General features: G+C 37.6%; 2 protein-coding genes across 11 annotated transcripts; one reads left to right on the top strand and one right to left on the bottom strand.

Annotated features, from left to right (window-relative positions):
* Positions 1 to 3,273: 3,273 nt before the first annotated feature.
* LOC140831991 (uncharacterized) lies at positions 3,274 to 8,220 on the bottom strand. The gene is made up of 10 exons (XM_073195739.1): positions 7,519 to 8,220; positions 6,775 to 6,975; positions 5,856 to 6,203; positions 5,570 to 5,633; positions 4,853 to 5,070; positions 4,654 to 4,767; positions 4,390 to 4,495; positions 4,029 to 4,240; positions 3,813 to 3,913; positions 3,274 to 3,589 (listed from the first exon to the last, which is right to left on the bottom strand). The coding sequence occupies exons 1-10, from the start codon at positions 8,128 to 8,130 to the stop codon at positions 3,445 to 3,447; spliced, it is 2,121 nt and encodes a 706-aa protein (XP_073051840.1). The 5' UTR covers positions 8,131 to 8,220; the 3' UTR covers positions 3,274 to 3,444.
* Positions 8,221 to 8,454: 234 nt separating this feature from the next.
* Positions 8,455 to 25,447, top strand: LOC140831989 (tRNA (cytosine(38)-C(5))-methyltransferase 2-like). Of its 10 annotated transcripts, XR_012117988.1 has the most exons (6): positions 8,455 to 8,514; positions 8,608 to 8,718; positions 23,037 to 23,131; positions 23,265 to 23,375; positions 23,660 to 23,942; positions 24,745 to 25,445. XR_012117988.1 is itself a non-coding variant. In XM_073195736.1 (4 exons), the coding sequence occupies exons 1-3, from the start codon at positions 8,620 to 8,622 to the stop codon at positions 23,936 to 23,938; spliced, it is 489 nt and encodes a 162-aa protein (XP_073051837.1). In that variant the 5' UTR covers positions 8,521 to 8,619; the 3' UTR covers positions 23,939 to 23,942; positions 24,745 to 25,445. The 10 variants fall into 10 exon arrangements, 1 of the variants encoding a protein (XP_073051837.1); XR_012117995.1 differs by lacking the exon at positions 8,455 to 8,514 and having other exon boundaries at positions 8,521 to 8,718; positions 23,257 to 23,375; positions 23,744 to 23,942; positions 24,745 to 25,447; XR_012117994.1 differs by lacking the exon at positions 8,455 to 8,514 and having other exon boundaries at positions 8,521 to 8,718; positions 23,744 to 23,942; positions 24,745 to 25,446.
* The last annotated feature ends 493 nt before the right edge of the window (positions 25,448 to 25,940 follow it).

Below are 25,940 nucleotides of genomic sequence, written 5' to 3'. Positions count from 1 at the left end.
TATCAATATATTATACTGATTCGATACTTTTGTCACGGAGATGCTATGTGTAGCTGTATTGTGAAGTTTTTATGTTGTTTTGGATTTTATTTGTGATATGTTGTGTCTAGCCCTGGCCAGTGCGGCTGTAGGATATTTGTTTGGTTGATTGTAAACTTAATGTTATTTTCAAACGTGTATTGTTACTAGCAAGAAGCACGTGCGATGCACGTAAATATTAATTATTTAATAAAAATTAAAATTTGATTTTTTTTAAAAATAATTTGATTCATTTTTTTATTTATATTGATTTAGTCTTTTGCCATATTAGGCGAATAAATTAATTAAGAACTTATATACTTTACTTTCAAAATTGTTTCTCAAATTGAAATTCAAGTCGTTAATTTTATGTTATATAATAAATTATAATTAGCATAATATATAGAATGAATTGAACTGAAACAAATTTTGAAAATATATATATCTAAGAACCACGTATAAGGTACCTAAAAATCAACCAGATTATGGATTTTATAAATGCATAAATCATAATTTATATAAGTGAAGCACACTAAGGACAAATAATTGTCAATTTAAAATATTTATGACTAACTCGTCAAAATATTATCAAAACTAATGAAATAATAATAATTGATAATAAAATATAACCTATAATACTCAAAATTTGCTTTTAAAATTTGTTTTCAATCATTTTTACACGGTTGAAAGATTTTCTCAAACAGTTATAAATATTAACCACGTGAAAAGTGTGAAAGACGGTTCAATATTTCTAATGATATTTTCAACCAGTTGACAATCTAAACAACAAGATATAGTTTGAAGAGTTAGTCTCATGTGAGACCGTCTCACGGATCTTAATCCGTGAGACGGGTCAACCCTACCCATATTCAAATAAAAAGTAATATTCTTAGCATAAAAAGTAATACTTTTTAATGGATGATCCAAATAAGAGATCCGTCTCACAAATACGACCCGTGAGACCGTTTCATACAAGTTTTTGCCTAGTTTGAAATGTAAAAACTTGTGAATAGTAAAGACACGGGAATTTTATGGATGTAAAACACTCACACGTCACTCCTTCCTCTGTAAAAAGGATTCTACTAAAAGACTTTGTCTTATATATATATATATATAAATATATATATTTATAAGTACGACTAAAATATTTAAACTTCTTATTATAGCTAACTATTTTAATTTTTCTACCAGATTCGTATTTTATGACATTATTAGTATATTAAAATTCATAATTATTGATATAAATTCTAATAAATACTTTATTAAATTTTTTACTTTCAATTCTTAGTTAAAAAATAATAAAAAATATTAGTATTAAATTTCATATTATTATATTATTATATATTTATCATGTTATTGTACTATTGCATATATAATTATTTTTTTCTTATATCTTCATGTGATACTATAATTTATTACTTAATTAGAAACTACACTAAAATATAATTACAAAATTGCATTAAAATAATAAAATAACATGTAGAAAGAAAATTAAAAGGATAAAATATTTAAATTTAGTATAAAGATGGATTATTTGAGAAAGTTAATTTAGGAATTACATTTTATTCTTGAAGTGATATAAATTATTACAATCAATGTATATTGTAGTGATAATTCATTAGCAATTGTTAGACTATTAATTATATATGATGTGGAATAATTAGGCTACTAATTAATTATATAATTTAGGTGGAATAAATAAAAAAAATTGATATTTTTTTTTACACTTACAACAATTAGAAATTTACAAATATATCTTTATTGAATTTTTGGATTTGTATTGATGAGGATGTCATTTTTATCTTTTGACAATTGAAAAAATTGTCAATTATCTACACTTACGTAGGTTTATAGATAAAAAAAATATATTTTTATTATCAAACATATATTCATTTTTAATGCATAGATTTCCCATAAATTATGTAGAAAATTTCCATGCAATTAATCTAACAACACACAATTTAAAGGGATGGTAGAAAATTTACAATGAAAAACTTTGTTATTATTTTTACACTTTTATAAGTATAATAGTTAAATATATATTCTTTTAAAATTAAAAAAAAGTTATTGTTTTAATATTTTTTCTAAGAATTATGTATCAAGAAAATATTATTTCTCTAATGTATTTTTATTATAAAATATTTATTCAATTTTTATGTAACATTATTTTCAAAGATTCTTATGTCGCAATTTTTTATTAAAAAATAAAAACAATATTTTAATCCTTATGTATTTAATGATTGTGTAATTTTCATGAAATTAATCTAACAATACACAATTTATGAGAATAGTAGAAAATTTACAAGGAAAATTTTGTTATTCTTTTTGTACTTTTATAAGTATAATAGTTAAATATATATTCTTTTTAACATTTTTTGTAAGTATTATGTATAAAGAAAATATTATTTTTCTAATATATTTTTTATTATCGAATATCGATTCAATTTTTATGTAATATTATTTTCAAAATTTCTTATTTTACAATTTTCTATTAAAAAAATAAAAACACTATGATCCTCATGTGTTTAATGAGTTCAAAAAAATAAATACCTCAATTAAATACATAATCAATACATTACAAATCCATTATCCCAAATTTGTCCCTAAATTTTATATATTTTTTCCACCAATGCCCATGCAATTAATACAAACAATGCATAGTTTTTGGGCAATGTAGTAAAATCACAATCAAAAAACTTTGCCCATCATCCACACTTTTATAGGTATATAGATATTTTGAATTTTTTGGGATGTCTTACTTACGGGGAGGTCATGTCGAAATTTTCTAGGTCCAAATGAATATTTTAAATTCGTTTACACTAATTAATTCTTGTTTGGTGATTAAATATTAATAAAAAACACAGACCCTCAAAGCCAGTCCATCCACATTGAACAGAAGGTTCAAAGTTTGGGGGTTGAGCATCCATTCACTTTTTACTCTGCGAATTAAGTTTACAAATTTTCTTATTTCTTGGAGGTTCCCGAATGCTCAGTGTGATTGCACCACGTGCTGCCAGTTCTGGAGATACATTTCTTTCCTCTTGTAAGGGTGTATCAATGAGGGTGACAAGTAAAAGAATTGGGAAAATTATTTGTTCACGATTTTTTGTATTTTACGAAGAGGGTATCAGTGAATAAACTTTGCTTGGAGTTGGGGATTTAAATGGCAGTGTATCATTTTTAGCAAATTTCAATGTTTTATTTGAGCAAGTGATTAAGTTGCGAGGTTCTTGTGGTGTGATTTGAGTTTGTTGATCACAAGATAAGAACTGATATTCCTCCATGTTTTGCGGACGTTTAGGCTTTGCCATTGGTCTTACGCAGTCCCCTACAAAAACTGGAAATTTGTCACTTTAAGAAAGTCGGAAAACATGCAAATACAACTAATATTGTAATTCATTAATACACACGAAAGACATTTACTGCCTAAGCTAAGAGATGAGAGACCATCGAATTATGAGAATCTCGGCCATGATTATTGACACTAGGGATGATGTCCACCGGAGAAATGAGCTTAACAAAGTCCCGCAGCTCTGTGAAGCTGCTATGTTCACTATATGGTACCTCGTACCTGAAAAAATTAATACAACAATCAATGTTCAAGTTTAAATTACTACTTGAAAACAATCTAATCCATGAGTACAGAAATTCAAGCTAGACCTAATGGGACATAACTTTCACTGAACTGATTAGTGGTGTCGCACCACATTGGTGTTTGCTAGGCATAATTTTACCCGGTGGCGAAAAAATAAACTCTACATAAGTTATTATGTAGTTTTGATAACCTAGTTCACCTTATAATGGTGCCTTGCTGCCACCTTTTCCCAGTAGACTTCTTCCCTTTTCCAAATGACCAGCCAGTGGGGGAGAAGGCAACTATCAAACTATATCGACCCTGTCAAAAATTGAATGAAATAGCCATTAATGAAAGAAATTATAAAAACAAAAGGTTGAAGACAGATAAATATTATGTGATCCATGAGATTGACATACTAAGGAAACATATTTACCATGTATTGGTTAGACATATGCTTCAGCCGTTTGAAACTGGCAATGCTCCACATGGGCACAACATGAATATGGCTCTCTTGTTCATTTAGTGTAAGCCATTGCATATCTTCTTTTTGCAGATCCAAACATTCCAAGATGCGTAGTTTCGCAGAAGTGACATAGATTTTCTTGCGAAGAACTCTTGCCACCTCTATAAAAAGCCTTTCTTTTCCTGTCAATGGACAAAATGTAAGAAAAAATGATTATAGGATTATGGAGAGAGAATTCCGGTCTGAGAAAGACTAAAATCAGAATAATAGAAGATATATGGATCAACATTGATCGAGTTGTCGTAAAAAAATAATGGAATAGAGATGCTACCAATGGTATAGCTTCCAATCAAAAACAAAGTTTTGGGGTTGAAAGCTTCGGCTTGAATGGAATCAATGACAAACTGAATTACAGCCTCCTGTTTCGGAAAGTCATACTGCAGGACAGAAAGAAAACACATACTATTGATTCTGCAGCATAAAGATATAGCCGTATATGCTAACAAGTTAAGAATAAGTTGCTTTTTAAAATTATCCAAAAAAACCCAGAAGATGTGTGAATTGAGCAAACTATCTCCCCAAGGGCTTTACTCACCTGAGGGTCACAATATGTTGTGTCAAGGATGAGAGTGTGGATGGGACAAACGTGTAAAAAAGATAGTTTTGTCATTTCCTCCCCAAACCGGAAATCCCCAGTATGTAAAACGGGCTGCATATATTGAGAACAGAAAGATCAATCTTAGAAACACGAACAGCAAAAGAATACATATTTGTTTAACAAGTCTGGTCCACACCTTACCATTGGGCGGTTCAAATAAGATAATAATTGCACCAGGGCAATGGTTTGCATCAAAGCACATGACAGTAGTTCCTGCGATATTTATCTTCTGGTTGAGGGGCAAAACTTTAATTTTGTCTGGTGAGATACCAATTTTCAGCTTAACCAGCTTTGCTGTAATTGAGGAACAATATATAATCCCGTGACAGAACGATTTTGTAAGTCCCTGATAATCTGCAGATAGTAACACAACATAAATGTATTAATTACTATTTTCCTCCCAAATGATTTCAAAAAAGGGGGTCCGATAATCAAACTTTTTCCTCAAAATATGCGAAGTCAGTTGCAACTGCTTATCGTACAGCTGTATTGTTAATTCAATATTACATTTTCTTTAAGATTTATTTGTGTTTTTGTTCCCCATTTAATAGTTTCCAGCCCACCAAAAACTTCCTAGAAAACCTAGCTTCTTCAGAACACTGAACATTGTCTGCCTATAGGAAGTAAGGATTTACATCAAATTTGCACACATATTCAGTCTGGAAATTCAATAAATAATGCCCGTTCTGATCTTCATGTAATGGTGGTTTCTTTTGAATTATCAACTCCAGTATTACAAGAAAATATGAATCAAGTCAACAAAAAAAAATTGCTTTCTTGATTATAACAAGCATGATCATAAAAACAAAGTCATTTTCTAGAGTATCCTTCGAGAGCCATAATAAGGACTTACGATCTAAATGGAAGTGAGTGAGAAACCAGTGGGAACAATCCCTTTTTAGGTACTTAAAGGCATCCTGCAAAATACATGGAATTTAAAGTTATTATCAGCTACTCAAATACAGCAAATATAATATTCTGAATTGTTGGGATTGTGTACTGAGAGGTTGATCAATAAAATACACAATTACAAGAACATTTAGCAGACAACAAAATAAAAAGAAGCTCGCAGAATCAGCGTGGTAAACTATACATAATCAAAGGATAGTGATGTTTCTTCTTGATAATATAAAGTTTACCACTCTAAATGCTGTTCCTGGTATGCAACACCACAATGGAACATCTTTCTGTTTTCCATTCCTGATGCAATCTTTTCGTTGAACACTCCTTCGAGTACGATTTGCCTGGCTTCTCTTAACATTGGTTTGTCCATTAGAAGTCACCCTGACACTTTTTCTTTCAGATTGAGGACCAGAAAAGTAATCAGTAATCAACTTGTTTGTTACGAGTTTAGCCTCATCAGCAACACCTTTAGAGAGATCTGTCGTTGGTTCATCTGCTCTCGTTGAATCATGTCTCAACTGTTCAAGAGCGTGAATAATTTTTTTTCTTGGACCAAGTGCCGAAACACCAATGATGCATAGTTCCTGTCAGGAAAAAACTAGCGATATTCAGTACATTTTGGTCAACCGATGAACAATGATTTCATATTGGTTGAAATTTACCATACATCAGGTTCAATAAGTAGCAAGCCACACCAATATGTTACATGAACACCCAACTCTGTCAAATAACAAGACTTAACAAGAGACCATTACCTCTATAAAAAAATTCAAGCATGATTGCACATTAAGACTCTAGACCAAATTTGATCATTCTCTAACACAGGCAGAAAATGATATTCGACTACAACATTTTTTATAAATCCTGCACTAAAATTAAAAACCTGAGTGAGCAAAGATTAGCGAATCTTAAGTTTGTAAGCATGATATATTGATGCCATGCTGCCAGTTACAACATAAGTTTTTATCCTTGGAGAGAGGAAAATCTGTTGATGTAAACAAAGTTATCTACACTCAAGCACAGAACAGTTCCACAGCATATTTATCTGTTTTTTCCAGAAAAGACCCATTTCAGTCTTTCTTTGTTTCTTTGAAATTTCATGACTAATATGTGGCCTCGTAATATTCCTGGGATAGTCCTAGATACAAAACACACCTCTTCTGTCAACAACTGGAACGCATCCCAATCGATCTCCTCCCTTATAAAAATATCTTCATACTTGGCTAGGCCCAAATTCCGCAGCCATTCCACAACTCGAGATACATTAGCATCTTTATCAGTAGATTTAAGGGGAGTAGCATCGAGAACTTGTCCAGGGCATTGATATGTTCTTGTATCATCACCATAAACTGCCACCTGAAAAAATTGAGGTGCCTTACGTTATGCTATGAAATCAATAGATATTGATTACATTGAAGGGATACTTTTAAGGGAAAAAAGGACACAATGGTTCAAATGATAACATTAAAAAAGGTAGCATCCGTAACCACATTTCAGCAAACAATTTCAATAAGAATGAGTCAGCAGATACCTGAATCGGTGTCAAGAGATTTCTCCTATGTTTTTGGCATAACATCTAAAAGTTTCAACAATTCCAATTTAGTAAAAATTGGACCCATACTTGAACGTCTGATGCAAATCTCTCATGTGCGAGGCTTTTCCCAGGTCATTAACATTGAATAACGGATAAACTTTGTTCGCAATTAATTTTCCTCAAACTTGGTTAGTTTAACTACAATCTTTCTCATCCTAACACAAAAATTATTCAAGATTGTGGAAACAGACTTGCAGATCTTCATCACAAAACTTTCCAAACCACATGCAATGATACGAGAATATATGCAAGCAGCAAGCGTGTAACAGATGCTCCAATGAAGAATAAGAGCAAAGAGGTACCACATCGTTCGCGTCGGCCATTTTGTCAAGGCATTCATTGGTGTGCGCCTGCCTCATATCATCACTCACACCAGAAATATCAGCTCCACAGATAGGACAAGATATCAATTCATCGAATTTATCTTCCTCCGAAAACCTTAAACCACTCCCATCCCTATCAATCCCCCGCTCGTCAACGTCGTTGCACAGCTTCAGCAACACGTCAAGCTGCGTGCTTCCTTCCTCCATGAACTCTTCACCACGAAAATTTTGCTCATCTTCTTCATGTTCTATCAATAATTTTGACTCCATCGAAGCATCACTATGTAAATCGACTCCTTTTGCATCCAATAAATCGAGGGTTGGTTCGATGAAATCCAACCCACAACCCCAATCTAGCTCCAACTCGATTGGAAAGCTGTTCTCCTTTCCGGGATGCTGTTTCTTCAGCTTTTTGGATGTTCGGATGGTGGTTGTGTCATGAGATCTGAGTGAGCTGGTTTTCGAAGCAGAGATTGATGACGAAGGGCGATCTCGGAAATCATCATCGCCGATAATTGGGGTTGCCCTCGACGATATCAAGGAAGAAGGATTGGAACTGATCCTGGGCTTTGAGTTGGGATTGAGCGGCGCCATCTGCAAAGATTGAGAGGAATGTGTTGCTTGTTTTTCAAATTTGAGGAGCGTAGAATGGAGGGAAAATGGGGGCTCTTGGATTCAGTCTGACGTCAATTTGAATTCGATCCCTCACCTATTTTTTTCGTAGATATCAATAAATTTTAATTACGTATTTTTTTTAATCATATGTAAGACATGAAAATTAAAATAATAAATATAAATATAAATCATTGAGAAAGTCCAGAATTAAGGCCCAAATCTAAACAAATTGGTTTGTCCAGGCCCAACAAAAATATAATTTGCGTCGAAGACGGGCTTCACTGCGCCAATGGACTACAGTTTGAAGAGAGTTCGCTGCAAGATTGAGCTGGAAAGGAGAACTACAGTGGCATTGGTGGCATGGTAAAACATTTTCATTTTTTAGATATTCCTGCGGAATACGTGTGGGATTTTCGTGTGACTCTGGGATCTTTTTTGTGTGAATGGTTTCCATAGAGATATTCGTTGATGAAGGCGGGCGTGAACGCGGAAGTCGTGGAAGCATTTGACATCAGCGACATAGCGAATGATGTATATGAGCACAAGTTTGGCCACCATCCCCACGAGGTTTCACTTTTAATCTATTGTCTCAGTTGCACACTGTTCGTTGTCAATTGATCTAATCTGTGTTGCAAAATTTGAGAAAAGAAAACACAAGATGATATAGAGGAGAAGCGCCTTGTTTATTTCATTAATCGATCAGCCTTTTGTAGGCTATAACACCAACGGAAATACCACAGAAATAGCAACAGACTTGACCAATAACTAAGACTCAGCAACTAAAGCCATGTTCTAATAAACCCACTACTGTAACCTTGCTCCTAAATGTTAGGATTATTGATAATGACCAAGTAAAAGAATTTAATTAATGACACGTGTCATAACATTCCCACCCTTAAACTGAAAGGTTTCAGTTTAATGAGTTCTCCATTACACAAACACCAAGCAACTTTCTAAGTCTCTGAAATGCCTGCAACTTGAGAGGCTTGGTAAAAATATCAGCAACTTGATCTTCACTCTTGCAGTAGATGAGATCAATGATTCCTTCTTTTGTCAAGTTTCTTAGGAAATGAAACCTTACATCGATGTGCTTGCTTCTTCCATGTAGTACAGAATTTCTGGAGAGTTTTATTGCTGAACTGTTGTGGTTGCTCCTTCTTGCTTGAAATGAAGTTCCTCAAGAACCTTTCTTAACCAAATAGCTTGACATGTACAAGCTGTTGCAGCAACAAACTCTGCTTCAGTTGTTGATAAGGTTATAATTGGTTGTTTTTTTGAAGACCACGTGTAAAATCCCGGATTTTATTTTATCACAATAATATTTTTGTATCAAGATTTTGGAGATTCTCAGGATTTGTGGTTTTTGGAACTCAAGGATTTAAATAATATCGTGTGTATTTTGTTTATCAGAATATTTGAGATTTATAGAAATATCAACCGGATAAAAATTTAAGCGAGAAGATAACTCAATCATGGAGCAAAAATCTTGAGGATTTGTCAAGGGATTTTCGAAAATTAGGGGAGAATATTAAGTGATTTTCGAAAATCATAGATAAGGGAAAAGTCTACACGATAAAATGCAGCCTTGGGAAAAATTTAAAAGTTCAGCTACCAGGATTTTAGGAAAAATAATCCAAATATTATTTGTGGAAAAATACCAATAATTTCGGATTTAAGTAAGCAAATTTGTGGGATTTTAGAAATATAATTTTTATTATTTTAGGAAGTCAAAAATCTACCGAATATTGGGAATTAGACACAAAAGTCGAAATTTCACAGACTGGGCAAGGCTTAATTTCGAAAATTAGCTTGGATATAATTATATATTTTCGAAATTTAGGATAAGAATAAGGGTAGATTTGATCACGATTTTAGATGAAGATTTGATTCAGAATCAACGAGATTTGATACACGATCAGGATAGCAGCCAACCCCTATAAATAGGAGGGCATGGGTCTCGAAAATTCACACCACTTTTCTCTCAAATTTTCGAGAAACACACCTAGTTTCTTAGGATTTTTTTTCGTGCACGGCGAAGCGCTGCCGCAGTCCAGCCACCGGAGTTTTACGTTTTTCTTCAAGAAGCTTAAGGTAAGTGGGCTTGTTTTAAATTGTTGCATTTTTCGGTGCATGTATTTCGGTGCATGTAATTTTCGGTTTTATTAAATTTCGGTCGAGTACAACTCTTTTCTACCCCTTCTGGTTATGATTTCTGCATGAGTTTATGTTGACACTGTGAGGATCCGACTGGATATGGGAGGGAATCCCAACTATGACATGACCCTCATACGGTGGGGATATAACCGATTCGGCCTCGCCCCCTTAGAGGAATAAAAATTAGGGACTGACGTCAGTAAACCATTGAAAGTAGAGGAATCTCAGTGTCAGGTCAAGTATACGAATGTGATATGAGTCAAAGTATGCATGGTGTGTGTGTGTATATTTTCGAATTGTTATATGCATGTTGTTGTGTACTCGAACGGCCCCCACTTGCTGAGTATTTCCCAAAATACTCACCCCCCTTACACCTCCCCAGATAAAACTGAAGATAAATCAGAGGAACAGGTCGAAGAAGAGGAGTCGGACCAGTTTTGGGGCTGGTGAAATTATTATATTCGATTTATGCTGCAAGATTTAAGGATTTTAGTTGGTTTATTTTATTTGTAAACGCTTCCGCAATTTATTCAGTTGTAAAGACAGTGGTTGTTTTTGGCGAATTTATGAAATAAACTGGTTTCGGTTTATACTGTGCTACGAGGCTTGTCGTTTTTCGATTGATGAGCGACGCCGGTGTCAATCCCGAGTTTCGGGGCGTGACATTTAAGTGGTATCAGAGCCGCCAGGTTCATAATCCGAGTGGAAAAATCGAGTTTCAAAAAAAAAAAATTCGGAAATATTTTTCGGAAATTTTTCGGCCAAACAGCGCCTTAGGGAGACGCCGCGTTCTTCGCCGATTCCGGCCGTTGCCGATACCCGTTCGTCGAGCGGAGACCATTTCCAGAATCGTCTCGACGAAACGAACCAAAGCCCTCAACCAATTTTGGATTTCGCGTCCGTATGCGACGAGAATTTTAGATCTACCAATTCTCGTATAAACCCTAAATCGCCGCAAATATTTTGGTCCAATTACCCTATCAATCTTACTCCGATTTTAAATTAAATTTTACTGAACGATATATGATCCATGGGTAACGTTTAGAACCAATCAATTTTAGGATCGGATCACGAAATCAAAAACCCCCAAATTTGAGATATTTAGCGAGTTGCGCACGTTTTCGGCCAAATTAGAAGATTTTCCGGCCGAATTTTGACGTTCCGTCACCGGTTCCGTGACCCTTACGCCGTCGCCGTCATACGCTTGTGCTCCGACCGTTATCCGACGAGTCAACCCGGCGAGTCAACTCGTCCGAATTCAGCGAGTCAACCCGCCGATTTTATTCTCCTATTTTCGGGAAATTTTTATTTTTCGAAAATATTTATATTTCGATACCCTGCTCTATAAATTCTTGATATTTATTCTGTCCTATATTTTTTATATATTCTGAGCATTTCCTTTCTTTATTGTTCCAGGAAATGACTCGTACGCGTCTCACCGCTCGTAAGAAAGTGACCCCTATTGCTCTCATCGAATCGATTCAGTTGGATGGTCACCAATCGTACGCGCACACCCGGAATATTATGAGTTCTAGCGGATGGGCCCTCAGGAACCATGAGAAAACCATTAGAAGGATGAGGGCTACCAACTTCAAGAGGAGACAACAGGTGGAGGACCTGACGACCAAGCTGGAGGTAAAAGAGAAAAGAATCAATGAGGTATTTGAAATGTTCCAGCTCGTCAACGAACATAATACCGAGCTTCAAGACTCACTAGTCACAGCACTGCGTCAAGCCAAGCAGGCAAGGGAGGAAATGGATAAGCGCATTACCGAGTTAACTGAAGCACGAAAGAGAGATAAGCTGAGGATTGACGAGTCATGGGACGTGGTCACGCAACTATCAGGAGTGTAACCAAAAGTTTATCAAGGAGATACACGAAAGGAAGGAAAGAGAAAAGGTGATCATTCAGAAGAAGGATGCGAACTGCGCACAAGTAAGAAGTGAGTTGGATATTGCGGTAGGAAGAATTCTGACACACAAGGAGCGGATTGAGGAGTTGGAGTCAGAAAATCAAGACCTCCAGATGCATCTTGCAGAGTTCTTGGACCCCGAGATGCCAGAACCCGAGGAGGAAGAAGCCCCACCTGATATGGCAGTGGGAAATGGCGAGATAGCAGATTAGGATATTTAGTGAACCAATTTTCTTTTGTTTCCGTTGTTGCTACATTTCTTTTGTTCAGTACATTTATCTATTTTTAGATTTGGTCATGTTCATTTATTTAGGTTGGTCTTGTTCATCTATTTTGATAAATCAATAAAATATTTTATTTGTTCCATTGATTTCAATTTACTACTGCGCAATCTATTGCATAAAACCTACTCGTACAAATTCTTAGAACTTGCGATTGTAGGAAATGGCTGGCAGACCTCCAAGACAGAACCGCAACCCACGTTACGCTAACACTGATCGCGAGAACAGGCAGGAAAATGAGCAGGAAAATAGGCAAGAAAATCGACAAGAGAACGGACCACCACCTGCAGTCGGCCTAAGCCGAGCCGATCTGATGGCTATAGCCACCATAGTGGCGACCACACTGCAAGGGTTGATAAACCCAAACGCTAATCAACCACCTCCTCCACCACCGCCGAATGGAGTCAAATTCCATTATGAGTCCCTTCGCAAAAACAGGTGTCCGACCTTCAGCGGTGATGCCGATCCTGAAATGGGCCAGAATTGGCTAAAGACCGTCGAGACTCAACTGCGACTATTGGAAGTCCCCGAGGCACTCAAAGTAGATGTGGTTGTGCCTTTCTTAGAAGACAGAGCAGCTAAGTGGTGGGAAGCAGTCTCACCAGCCATGATCGCTACCGGACCAGTCACATGGCAGAACTTCCGAGAGACATTTCTGAAACAGTACTACCCAGCGGAAGTCAGATTGCAGAAATTGAGTGAATTTGAAAATCTCACTCAAGCCCCCGATATGTCAGTGGTGGAGTACACATCCCAGTTTAATGCCCTTGGGTCGTATGCTCCGGCAATCATGGCGGATGAAGTTTTGAAACTGCACCGGTTTAAGAGAGGATTGAACAGTCGAATTCAGTCAGCCCTAGCAGTGTATCAGGCCGCCAATTTTTCAGATCTTATGGGCGCAGCTATCCGAGCTGAAACAGATATACGCCGCAGGGAGGGAGAGTTTAAGAACAAGCGCCCTCTTGCCAGTCAGTCTGCACAGGGTGGACAGAAGTTCAGGAAACCGAACCAATCAGGCGGACCATCTTTAGGGCAAACCTCAGCAGCCAACTACCAAGGACCCAAACCGTGCCCAAAATGCGGTTTCAGACACCCCGGGGAATGTCGAAGGGCCAGTGGAGCGTGCTTCGGATGTGGAAAACCGGGACACCGAATTTCTGAATGTCCTACCGCCACCAATCAAGCAGCTGGGCCCAACAGGGGAACTGGGCAGAATGTGGGAGCTAACCCCAACAAACCAAAAGAGAATCAGCCTAACGCTAGAGTGTTTGCTATGACGCAAGAGGAAGCGGACGACGCAAACGATGTCGTGTCAGGTACCATATTTATTCAGCAAGTGCCTGCTTATGTGTTATTTGACTGTGGAGCTACCCATTCGTTTATGTCTAAAAGATTTGCTAAGAAGTTAGGATGTAAGCCTGAGAAACTAAACGAGCCCTTTCGAATAGCTACACCTACAAGTAGGGCCATTGAAACCCACGAAATTCACAGAGATTGTAAAATCAGTATCAATAATCAGACTTTTAGCGCCGACTTGATACAGTTGATCATGGTCGATTTCGACATCATCTTAGGGATGGATTGGTTAGCCAAAAACAATGCAATAGTAGATTGTAAAGGAAAGGAAGTCAAACTCCGAACCCCAGGTCAGGGAGAGGTCGTGTTTCACGGTAAATCCAAGAAACGAAAATCACTCCTTTCCGCTTCACAAGCATGGAAGGCCATGAAATCCGGAGAAGACATCTACCTAGCTATGGTCAGCGAGGTGCAAGGAGAAGTCGAACTGAGAATAGAAGACATCCCAATAGCATGTGAGTTCCCGGATGTCTTTCCAGAAGAACTCCCAGGGACAGTCCCGGACCGCGAAGTCGAGTTCGAAATTAATCTAACTCCAGGTGCAGCACCAATTTCCAAAGCACCTTACCGGATGGCACCAGCTGAACTCAAGGAGTTAAAAGAGCAACTCCAGGAATTGCTGGACAAAAAGCAAGTTCGACCTAGCGTGTCCCCATGGGGAGCACCAGTACTCTTTGTAAGGAAGAAAGATGGGAGCATGAGACTGTGTATCGACTACAGAGAATTGAACAAGATTACTATCAAGAACAGGTACCCTCTCCCGAGAATAGACGACCTATTTGATCAGCTTAAGGGAGCCGCCGTATTCTCTAAGCTAGACCTGAGGACGGGTTACCATCAATTGAAGGTCAGGGCAGAAGATATTCCCAAGACAGCCTTTCGGACAAGATATGGGCATTTTGAGTTCACAGTGATGCCTTTTGGACTGACCAACGCGCCTGCAGCCTTCATGGACTTAATGAACAGAGTCTTCAAACCATTCCTGGATCAGTTCATAGTGGTATTTATTGACGACATTCTCGTCTATTCTCCCAGTGAAAAAGATCATGAAAAGCATCTCCGCATCGCACTACAGACTTTAAGGGAGAAAGAGCTCTACGCCAAGTTGAAGAAATGTGAGTTCTGGCTGAAAAGTGTATCCTTTTTAGGGCACGTGATCTCAGAAGCAGGAGTATCAGTGGATCCCAAGAAAGTTGAGGCAATTACAGAGTGGCCAAAACCTAAGAACGCCACAGACATCAGGAGCTTTCTTGGACTGGCAGGCTATTACAGAAAGTTCGTTGAAGGTTTCTCTTCAATCGCCATACCACTGACTAGACTCACGCAAAAGAATTCCAAGTTCATCTGGGACGAAGGTTGCGAGAAAAGTTTTCAGACATTAAAAGAAAAGCTCGCATCCACGCCAGTACTAGTCTTACCCACGGAAGACAAGGAATTCACCATCTACAGTGACGCTTCTAAGGAAGGTTTGGGATGCGTACTAATGCAAGAGGGAAGAGTGATCGCCTACGCATCAAGGCAGTTGAAACCGCACGAACAGAACTACCCTACTCATGATCTGGAGCTAGCAGCGGTTGTCTTCGCCTTAAAAATCTGGAGGCACTATCTCTATGGTGCTAAGTGTGAGATTTTCACAGACCACCAGAGCCTCAAGTATCTGTTCACCCAAAAGGAGCTAAACATGAGACAGAGACGGTGGATTGAACTACTGAAAGACTACGACTTGACTATAAGCTACCATCCGGGTAAAGCAAACAAAGTGGCTGATGCGCTAAGTCGGAAGGGCCCAGGAAAAGTGACTCTAGCTTCCCTCTCAGCCCAGCCATGTCTGCGGGAGATCGTCAAATTAAACCAAGATCAAGACCCAGCACTGACCAAACTAAAAGATCAAGTCAGAGAAGGAAAGTCTCAAGATCATCGGGTTGATGACAAAGGGACCTTATGGATGAAAGGAAGACTGTGTGTGCCCGACAGGGACAACCTTCGTCAGGAGATAATGGCAGAGGCGCATAAGTCGAAGTTCTCAGTCCATCCAGGCAGTACGAAAATGTACAGAGACCTCAAGAATAGCTTCTGGTGGAATGGCATGAAAGGAGATGTAGCTGAATTCGTCTCCAGATGTCAGACATGCCAGCAGGTCAAAGCAGAACACCAGCGACCTGGAGGATTACTGCAACCCCTGGAAATTCCCGAGTGGAAATGGGAGCATATTTCCATGGACTTTGTGGTTGGATTGCCGAAGTCCAGGCAAGGCCACGACGGTATATGGGTGATCGTAGACAGACTCACAAAGACTGCACACTTTCTACCCGTTCGAATGAATTACAATCTCGAGAAGTTGGCTTCGCTATATATGGACAACATTGTGAGACTACATGGGGTGCCAGTGAGCATCCTGTCTGATAGAGACCCGAGGTTCGTCTCGCGTTTTTGGAAGAGCTTCCAAGGGGCCATGGGAACGAAAGTCACTCTTAGTACGGCCTATCACCCTCAAACCGATGGACAAACTGAGAGAACAATTCAAACCTTGGAAGACATGCTGCGAGCGTGCGCCCTAGAATTCAGTAACCATTGGAGCACTCACCTGCCATTGATCGAGTTTGCCTATAATAACAGCTATCACAGCAGTATTGGGATGGCTCCATATGAAGCTCTGTATGGAAGGAAATGTCGATCACCCCTATATTGGGATGAAGTGGGAGAGAAAGCCATAGTGGGACCTGAGCTTGTACAGATAACCATAGACAAGGTTACAGTCGTCCGAGAGAAACTCAAGGCAGCTCAAGATCGACAAAAGAGTTGGGCGGATCTGAAAAGAAGGCCAGTAGAGTTCAACGTTGGCGAGAAGGCCTATGTAAAAGTGTCGCCTATGAAGGGAGTTGTCCGATTCAGTAAAGCTGGGAAGCTAAACCCTCGCTATGTAGGACCCTTTGAAATTTTGGAAAAAGTGGGCACACTGGCATACAGACTGGCTCTACCGCCAAACATGTCCAGAATTCATAACGTCTTCCATGTATCCCAACTGCGGAAATACATCTCAGATCCAAGCCATGTGTTGGAAGTAGAACCGCTCGTAATCGAAAGTAACTTGGGAGAAGAGCTGAAGTACGAAGAAGTTCCCATCAGAATTGTGGATTCCAAGGACCAAGCACTAAGGCGACGAGTCATTCCATACGTCAAGGTGCAATGGTCTAACCACACTGAAAGAGAAGCCACGTGGGAGCTAGAAGAAAATATGAGGAACCAATACCCGTATCTTTTCTCAGACCAAGCCAACTCAAGTTTCGAGGACGAAACTTCCCATAAGGAGGGAGGGATGTAAAATCCCGGATTTTATTTTATCACAATAATATTTTTGTATCAAGATTTTGGAGATTCTCAGGATTTGTGGTTTTTGGAACTCAAGGATTTAAATAATATCGTGTGTATTTTGTTTATCAGAATATTTGAGATTTATAGAAATATCAACCGGATAAAAATTTAAGCGAGAAGATAACTCAATCATGGAGCAAAAATCTTGAGGATTTGTCAAGGGATTTTCGAAAATTAGGGGAGAATATTAAGTGATTTTCGAAAATCATAGATAAGGGAAAAGTCTACACGATAAAATGCAGCCTTGGGAAAAATTTAAAAGTTCAGCTACCAGGATTTTAGGAAAAATAATCCAAATATTATTTGTGGAAAAATACCAATAATTTCGGATTTAAGTAAGCAAATTTGTGGGATTTTAGAAATATAATTTTTATTATTTTAGGAAGTCAAAAATCTACCGAATATTGGGAATTAGACACAAAAGTCGAAATTTCACAGACTGGGCAAGGCTTAATTTCGAAAATTAGCTTGGATATAATTATATATTTTCGAAATTTAGGATAAGAATAAGGGTAGATTTGATCACGATTTTAGATGAAGATTTGATTCAGAATCAACGAGATTTGATACACGATCAGGATAGCAGCCAACCCCTATAAATAGGAGGGCATGGGTCTCGAAAATTCACACCACTTTTCTCTCAAATTTTCGAGAAACACACCTAGTTTCTTAGGATTTTTTTTCGTGCACGGCGAAGCGCTGCCGCAGTCCAGCCACCGGAGTTTTACGTTTTTCTTCAAGAAGCTTAAGGTAAGTGGGCTTGTTTTAAATTGTTGCATTTTTCGGTGCATGTATTTCGGTGCATGTAATTTTCGGTTTTATTAAATTTCGGTCGAGTACAACTCTTTTCTACCCCTTCTGGTTATGATTTCTGCATGAGTTTATGTTGACACTGTGAGGATCCGACTGGATATGGGAGGGAATCCCAACTATGACATGACCCTCATACGGTGGGGATATAACCGATTCGGCCTCGCCCCCTTAGAGGAATAAAAATTAGGGACTGACGTCAGTAAACCATTGAAAGTAGAGGAATCTCAGTGTCAGGTCAAGTATACGAATGTGATATGAGTCAAAGTATGCATGGTGTGTGTGTGTATATTTTCGAATTGTTATATGCATGTTGTTGTGTACTCGAACGGCCCCCACTTGCTGAGTATTTCCCAAAATACTCACCCCCCTTACACCTCCCCAGATAAAACTGAAGATAAATCAGAGGAACAGGTCGAAGAAGAGGAGTCGGACCAGTTTTGGGGCTGGTGAAATTATTATATTCGATTTATGCTGCAAGATTTAAGGATTTTAGTTGGTTTATTTTATTTGTAAACGCTTCCGCAATTTATTCAATTTATTCAGTTGTAAAGACAGTGGTTGTTTTTGGCGAATTTATGAAATAAACTGGTTTCGGTTTATACTGTGCTACGAGGCTTGTCGTTTTTCGATTGATGAGCGACGCCGGTGTCAAATCCCGAGTTTCGGGGCGTGACACCACGAAACAGCTCCCGAGCTCAAAATGAATGCGTAACCAGAAGTGCTCTTCCGATCATCTGAATCTCTTGCATAGTCACTGTCTGTAAAGCCAAACAAATTTGACATTTCTTCTTTCTTATAGAACAGCCCAAACTTCATGGTACCTTGCAAGTAACGAAAAATCCTCTTTGCTGCTATAATATGCATCTCTTTTGGACACTCCATGTATCTGCTAATAAGACTCACAGCATACATTATATCTGGCCTTGTGGCTGTCAAGTACATCAAGCTCCCAACAATTTGCTTGTACAAAGTGCTATCTACCTTCTTTCCTTCAGGATCTTTAGCTAGCTTGAGATTTCCCTCACATGGTGTGCTAACAGAATTGCAATTCTGCATCTGAAATCTACCTAAGATTTCTTGAGCATACTTCTTTTGAGAAATAAAGATACCACCAACAGTTTGCATCACTTCTATGCCAAGAAAATAGTTCATGAGACCAAGATCTGACATATCAAATTCAAGCATCATGGATAGCTTGAATTATTCAAACATGGCATTATCATTTCCCGTATAAATTAAGTCATCAACATATAGGCAAACGATAAGCATCTTCTCGGTATCTCCAGATTTGACAAAAAGTGTATGTTCATATGGACATTTCTTGAAACCCTCTTTTAGAAAGTAATTCTCAATACGACTATACCAAGCTCGTGGTGCTTGTTTTAGTCCATAAAGAGCCTTATTCAATTTATAAACTTTATGCTCATTACCAACCTTAATATAGCCGGGAGGTTGATCGATGAAAACTTGTTCTTCCAAATCTCCATGCAAGAATGCAGATTTCACATCCAACTGGAAGATAGGCCATGATTTTTGTGCTGCTAAAGCAATAACTAGTCTGATCGTGTCATGTCTTGCCACCGGTGCGAAGACTTCTTTGTAGTCGATCCCATACTCTTGTTTGTAACCTTTTGCCACTAGTCGTGCTTTAAATTTGTCGACTTCTCCATCCTTGTTCAACTTAGTCTTGTAAACCCACTTCACACCAATTGTCTTTTGATCTCGTGGAAGCTCCGTTAACTCCCAAGTATTGTTTTTCTCAATTGCCGCTATTTCTTCATCCATAGCCTTTCTCCATTTAGAGTCTTTGACAGCATCTTCAAAAACTGTTGGATCAGAATCTGAAAATAAAACAAGGTGAGTGAGTGAATCTTCAAGATGGTCTACACTTAGTTCATAATCCTCCATCCACGCAGGTCGTCTTCGAACTCGTTGCTGTCGTTCATCTACCATTTCATAATCAGAATTTCCTGGACTATTTGCTGGTTGAACATCAACCACAGGTTGGGCATCTAAAGGCTGTTGCCTTTCTTCTCTTATTTCTCCATCAAAATCAGTTTGTATATGTTGTTCACCATTGTCTTTATTCCAGATCCAGAACTGCTTCTCATCAAAAATCACATCACGACTAATGACAATTTTCTTAGTGATAGGTTCATACAATTTGTATGCTTTTGACTGTTCACTAACACCAAGAAAAAAACATTTTTCACCTTTGTCATCAAGCTTGTTTCTTTTCTGATCTGGAATGTGGACATATGCTATACAACCAAAAACTCTAAAATGCTCAACGCTTGGTTTGTAGCCACTCCATGCTTCTTCAGGTGTCACATTTTGGACAGCTAAAGTTGGACTTCTGTTCAATATGTGGATGCTCCAATTGATCGCTTCTGGCCAAAAACTCTTTGGCATTCCGCTTGTTGTCAAAACAGACCGCACCATGTTTAGAATTGTACGATTCTTTCTCTCTGCAACCCCATTCTGTTGTGGTGTATAGGCTGCTGTAAGTTGCTTCTGAATTCCATGTTCCTCACAGAAATTTACAAATTCAGCCGAGTTGAACTCACCACCACGATCACTTCGAAGAATCTTTATTGGAACACCTGCTTCTTTTTCAACCAGAACTTTGAAACTTTTGAAAGCTAAAAAAGTTTCTGATTTTTCCTGCAAAAGATAAACCCAAGTTTTTCGACTATAGTCGTCAATAAATGTTATAAAGTAACGTTTACCACCATTTGATGTCGGATTGATGGGTCCACATAAATCTGAATGAACTAGCTCCAACACTTTTTTTGCTCTCCTTGACTGTCCTTTTGGAAATTGCTCCCGATGTTGTTTACCAATAACACAATCTTCACATATTTGAGAAGGAATACGAATTTGCGGAAGACCCATCACCATATTCTTTTGTTGCAACGTGTTTAAGCCATTAAAATTCAAGTGCCCATACCGAAAATGCCATAGCCATGCTTCATCTTCTACTCTGGTGGAAAAACATGCTTGAGTGGTGTTGTCAAGATACAATGGAAACATCCGATTTGCTGTCATGTTGACTGCAGCGATTAAGCCCAATTTTTCATTTTGAATCCGGCAAACTCCATCCTTAATAGAGATTTCATATCCCTTCTCTTGAAGCTGACCAACACTAAGCAAGTTAGTTTTCAAATCTGGAACAAAGAAGACATTGGAAATAACCTGCTTAGTATTTCTTTTGGTGCTAATTTGTACACTCCCTTTGCCCATAACAGAAACTTTGGAGTTATCACCAAACGATACGGTGTTCCGAAATGTTTCATCTAACTCCGAAAACATCATTTTATCTCCACACATATGGTTGCTGCAGCCTGTGTCTAGGTACCACATGTTCTGGTGGATTTCTTCCTTCATATGGTATGCCATCAAGAGAGAAATTTCTTCTTCTTGTTCTACAAAATTTGATTTCACACCACGATTTCTATTGAGATTAGTGTAACATTCTGATTTGTAATGACCATACCTGTGACATCTGTAACATTCAATGTTTGATTTGTCAACAAACTTTGATTTTTCCTTTGACTGATTACAATCAGTTTCTCGATCCTCCTCTGACTTGTTGTACCCATTTCTGTCCTTCCTTCTTGGATTTCCACCAGGACCTGTCACCTTCAATGCTTGCTCCTCTTTATCTTGCAAGACAACCTTTCTTTCATGAACCAACAATGAGCTCTGTAATTCATCAATTGAAAGAGAATCTATATTTTGTGATTCTTCTATAGAACAAACAATGAAATTAAATTTAGGTGACATTGATCGAAGGATTTTCTCCACAATTGACATCCTCCATTTTCTCTCCATGGATGCGCATCTTGTTAGCGATTGTCATCGTTCTCGTGAAGAAGTCTGAAACTGACTCGCCTGACTTCATGCGTAGATTCTCAAATTCAGTCCGAAATCCTTGAAGCATCACCCGCATCGCCCTCGCGTTCCCTTGATGCTTCTTCTTCATTGCATCCCAAATATGCTTTGAAGTATCTTTGCAAAGAATCGTCTCCAAGGTCGACCGATCAATGGCCTGGAAAAGATAGTTCTTGGCTTTAAGATCCTTAAGCTTCAATGAGTCTAATTCAGACTGTTGTGCTGCTGTCAACATTACTCCAGCCGTTGGTTCTGCTACTCCAGATTCCACGACATGCCAATATTCTTTAGACCTCAAGAAGTTTTCCATCAGCATACTCCAGTGATCATAGTGACCATCAAAGCGTGGGATAGAAGCTGGCACAAAATTTTCAGATGCCATTGTTTCGAACCTGGCTCTGATACCACTGTTGCAAAATTTGAGAAAAGAAAACACAAGATGATATAGAGGAGAAGCGCCTTGTTTATTTCATTAATCGATCAGCCTTTTGTAGGCTATAACACCAACGGAAATACCACAGAAATAGCAACAGACTTGACCAATAACTAAGACTCAGCAACTAAAGCCATGTTCTAATAAACCCACTACTGTAACCTTGCTCCTAAATGTTAGGATTATTGATAATGACCAAGTAAAAGAATTTAATTAATGACACGTGTCATAACAATCTGTGAGAGCATTTCTGATTTTTGCTATCTCTGAAGTTTGTATGACTTTATTGAAGAAGTTTTGAGTTGGATGGAGTTTTTGAAACTATTGGAGAGTATCAATTAACGGGGATGTAGTTTCAAAGAAATCCCATTTAGTTCTTATCAGTAGGATAATTATCTGTATTTGCTGGAACAGTAGCTGTGTAAGTATGCATGTCGAGTTAAGGCATCCAATTGTGTTGTTAATCTGCCTCTTTTTTACATTAGTTAGGCTGATGTCTTATCCTTCACTTGTACTTTTTAACTTCTCTTTTTTTATAAAATAATATACACATGCATCTCTATATATATACGCAACAGGTTATGGGTGTTTTGTGATTTCAGTATCAGTGTTTTGCCCATCTCGTAATTAATACCTCTACATTCGTTTGTGATGATTGGTGACATTCAGATCTTGAGTGCTGCTGACGTTGACTCTTATGAGGCAGAAGTATGGCTTTTATCATCCACCCCCCCCCCCCCCCTGCCAACCTTACACACGACAGGGTGATGGATTGTTTTCCCTTGTTTCTTTTTCCTTAACATTATATTGCGTTTTTCTGCTTTTGGAAAATGGAATCATATTTTCCTGGTCCATTGCTGTTAGTTTCTTAAAATTTCTTTACTTTAAGGTCTCCAGAAAGGGTCGGGTGATGCTATAGCTTCATCTTTTTTGAGTATTCTCGAACTCATCCCTCAGACTTCACGGCCTCCACTTATGCTCTTTGTGGAGAATGTAGTTGGATTTGAGGTTTGTTATGCTATGTTTACCTTTTAGTTTGGGCTAATTGCATTAACATTCTAAGTATGTAGCTCAAAAATGAATATGATTCTCCATAAAATCAATTTTTAGATGGTTTTCTGAATTCCGAATTTTCTTGGCTTGTGAAGTGTTTTTATATAACCAGGGATCTCACTAAACCTAAGTACTGAAAAGAGAAGGCATAGGGGCATTGAGTTTAGCCTGTTATTTATTGTCGCCTTACCATTTCTTAAAACTTTTGTGCATCTATGCTATTTCGTTGTTTGTTGCAGACTTCTGATACACGTGAAAAGATGATTTCTATGCTGAGAGAGATTTATTTTGAACCGCAAAAATTTATTCTAAGCCCTTTGCAGTTTGGTGTGCCGTATTCTCGGCCTCGATATTTTTGCCTGGTATCTATACTGGGGTCTGATGAAAGCATGGTGACTAGAGAAGGAGTAGAGTTAAATGGATACTGGGATAAATTGCTTGAAAATTGTCGGCCCATAGAAGATTTTCTGGATTTGAAGAATGCATTTCTGATCCGGAGGAATCTAAGAAGGAACTAGGCCTGTAAGCATATTTGTTCTCTTATAGTTGGCATTCCAACAATTCCTTTTTCTCCTTTGCTTTTTGATATTTTTCTGTAAGCATATTTGTTCTCTTATAGTCGGCATTCAAACAATTCCTTAAAATGAATGCAGATATTGTTTTCCCAGAGTCACGACAATGCTGTCGTTTCACGAAAAGTTATTTTCGATAATGTGAAAGGCACGGGTTCCCTTTTGGCAACTGTCCCAGTAGTGTGCATCAAAACCAATTGACTTCTATGATATTTTCAATTACATATAACCCAATCACTCTTCATAATAAGAAAAGAATCATAAACCAACTCTAACTTCAGCTTGAGTCTGCGGTATATTAATCACAAGAAACAGAAGAGCCCTTTCCAATCACTTGCCAAAAGCATCCATTAATTGTTTTCATTTTTTCCTGAATCCCAGCTTGTGTCACATACAGACTTATTTGTTGTTGGTTATGATGAAAACGCTTTTCAAGGAATGGAACATGATTCTGAAAATATACACTGAAACTATTTTGTCCTGTACATGCATAAAATTCATATTTGTTTATATACCTTTCCTTTATACTATATCTGTGGTCCTGCGTGCATATGCATTGACATATGCATGTATGTAGAGATTGTGAGAAATCCTAATTGAAATACTAAGTTGCTCATTGCTCATGCTCCTCATCAATAAGTTCCATTGAAGATATTGTTGTTTAACTCATATTTCTTTGTTGATTATGTCATTGTCCTCAATTTACATGTCATAATGCACATTCATATTATCTTGTTTTCTGAACACTGCAGGGTATGGGTAAAGATAAAATGTCTTCATTATAGGATCTTTCTCTAAGATATTTCCCACCAAGGGAGGTACCATACGGTCTTTTGTTAGTGATTTTGATACTGTTATGATTCTTGGGCTCGTATGATGGAAATTATTGTTTCTATCACTGTTTCCTTAAAGTGTGCACTTTTTAACACGGCCCTAGGCTGCCAATTTGCATTCATTTCCGGGGGATTTCAAATTTCCACCACATGTTAGTCTTCGTCAATGGTATGTTTATATTTTGTTTTTGTAATTTATCTAACATGGGAAAACGGCACTTAAAATAGGCGTTGAGTGTCAAATAGGGAAGCTCAATTGACTTCAGTTCTCAACTTCTCACGATAATCTTCTTTTTGTTCCTGCAGTTATGCTTTGCTGGGTAAGCGTTGGAGTGATGGCGCAGCTGCTACGCTATTTTTTCGCTGACGACATATTATAATGCTATTACTACAATCCATATTGCTGCAGATATGTCATACAATGACCAAAACACGAGATGGGAGATAAAACTGATATTCAAGAGACCTTGTTTCATCTTTGCAATTTTTGTGTAAAGAGTAATGTGCCCTCTTTTATTGTATGTAATTTTACTTGTCAAATTGTTTGGTTTGACACTGAATTTATATCAGAGATTGTTTTCATCTCAAAATATGCAGTTCGAATGTTTAAGGTGGTTTGGTCTATCTATATCAGGATTTAATTTTATTAAAATATTCCAAATATGTAATAGTTTTGACATAATAAACATCATCCTATTAAAGAAGAATCGTCGGTTCAAATTGACGTCAAAACAAATTTCTTTCTTCACAACGTATTAAATACGTCTCTAGGTTTATATTAATTAATATCAACAATGGCCGTGATATGAGAATTCGAGTCGCCTGGTTTGTGTCCCTCTTTGCAATTTATATTTGGATTCGGTTACAAATAAAATTATATCACCAAATGCAGAATAACGTCAATAACCAATATTAAATGTGTACTAAAAAAATGCTTTTTCCTCCATTCAAAGTTCAATTACATGCAAACTAATCAAAACTAGTTGCTCACATATACACGCCTTCGACGTGCAGCAACATAATAAATGAATATTATATATGTTATATTTACATTTTAAAATTATTTTTATGTAAATGATGTTAAATTTTAAAATATAAAGATCCTAATATATTAT

This window comes from Primulina eburnea, chromosome 5, assembly GCF_022965805.1.
Source record: "Primulina eburnea isolate SZY01 chromosome 5, ASM2296580v1, whole genome shotgun sequence".
NCBI lineage: Eukaryota > Viridiplantae > Streptophyta > Magnoliopsida > Lamiales > Gesneriaceae > Primulina > Primulina eburnea.
The sequence above is the reverse complement of the archived record's forward strand: the minus strand, read 5'-3'. Positions and strand labels throughout refer to the sequence as shown.

Bases quoted from the DNA above. Each gene is read 5' to 3' on its own strand.
- LOC140831991 (XM_073195739.1), bottom strand. From the start codon at position 8,130: ATGGCGCCGCTCAATCCCAACTCAAAGCCCAGGATCAGTTCCAATCCT. The intron at 5,634-5,855 runs GTAAACTTTATA...TGTATTTTGCAG, and splicing joins CAGGAACAGCATTTAGAGTG to GATGCCTTTAAGTACCTAAA. The intron at 4,768-4,852 runs GTGTGGACCAGA...CAATATATGCAG, and splicing joins TTGAACCGCCCAATGGTAAG to CCCGTTTTACATACTGGGGA.
- LOC140831989 (XM_073195736.1), top strand. From the start codon at position 8,620: ATGAAGGCGGGCGTGAACGCGGAAGTCGTGGAAGCATTTGACATCAGC. The intron at 8,719-23,264 runs GTTTCACTTTTA...TAAGGTCTCCAG, and splicing joins TTGGCCACCATCCCCACGAG to AAAGGGTCGGGTGATGCTAT. The intron at 23,376-23,659 runs GTTTGTTATGCT...TGTTTGTTGCAG, and splicing joins AGAATGTAGTTGGATTTGAG to ACTTCTGATACACGTGAAAA.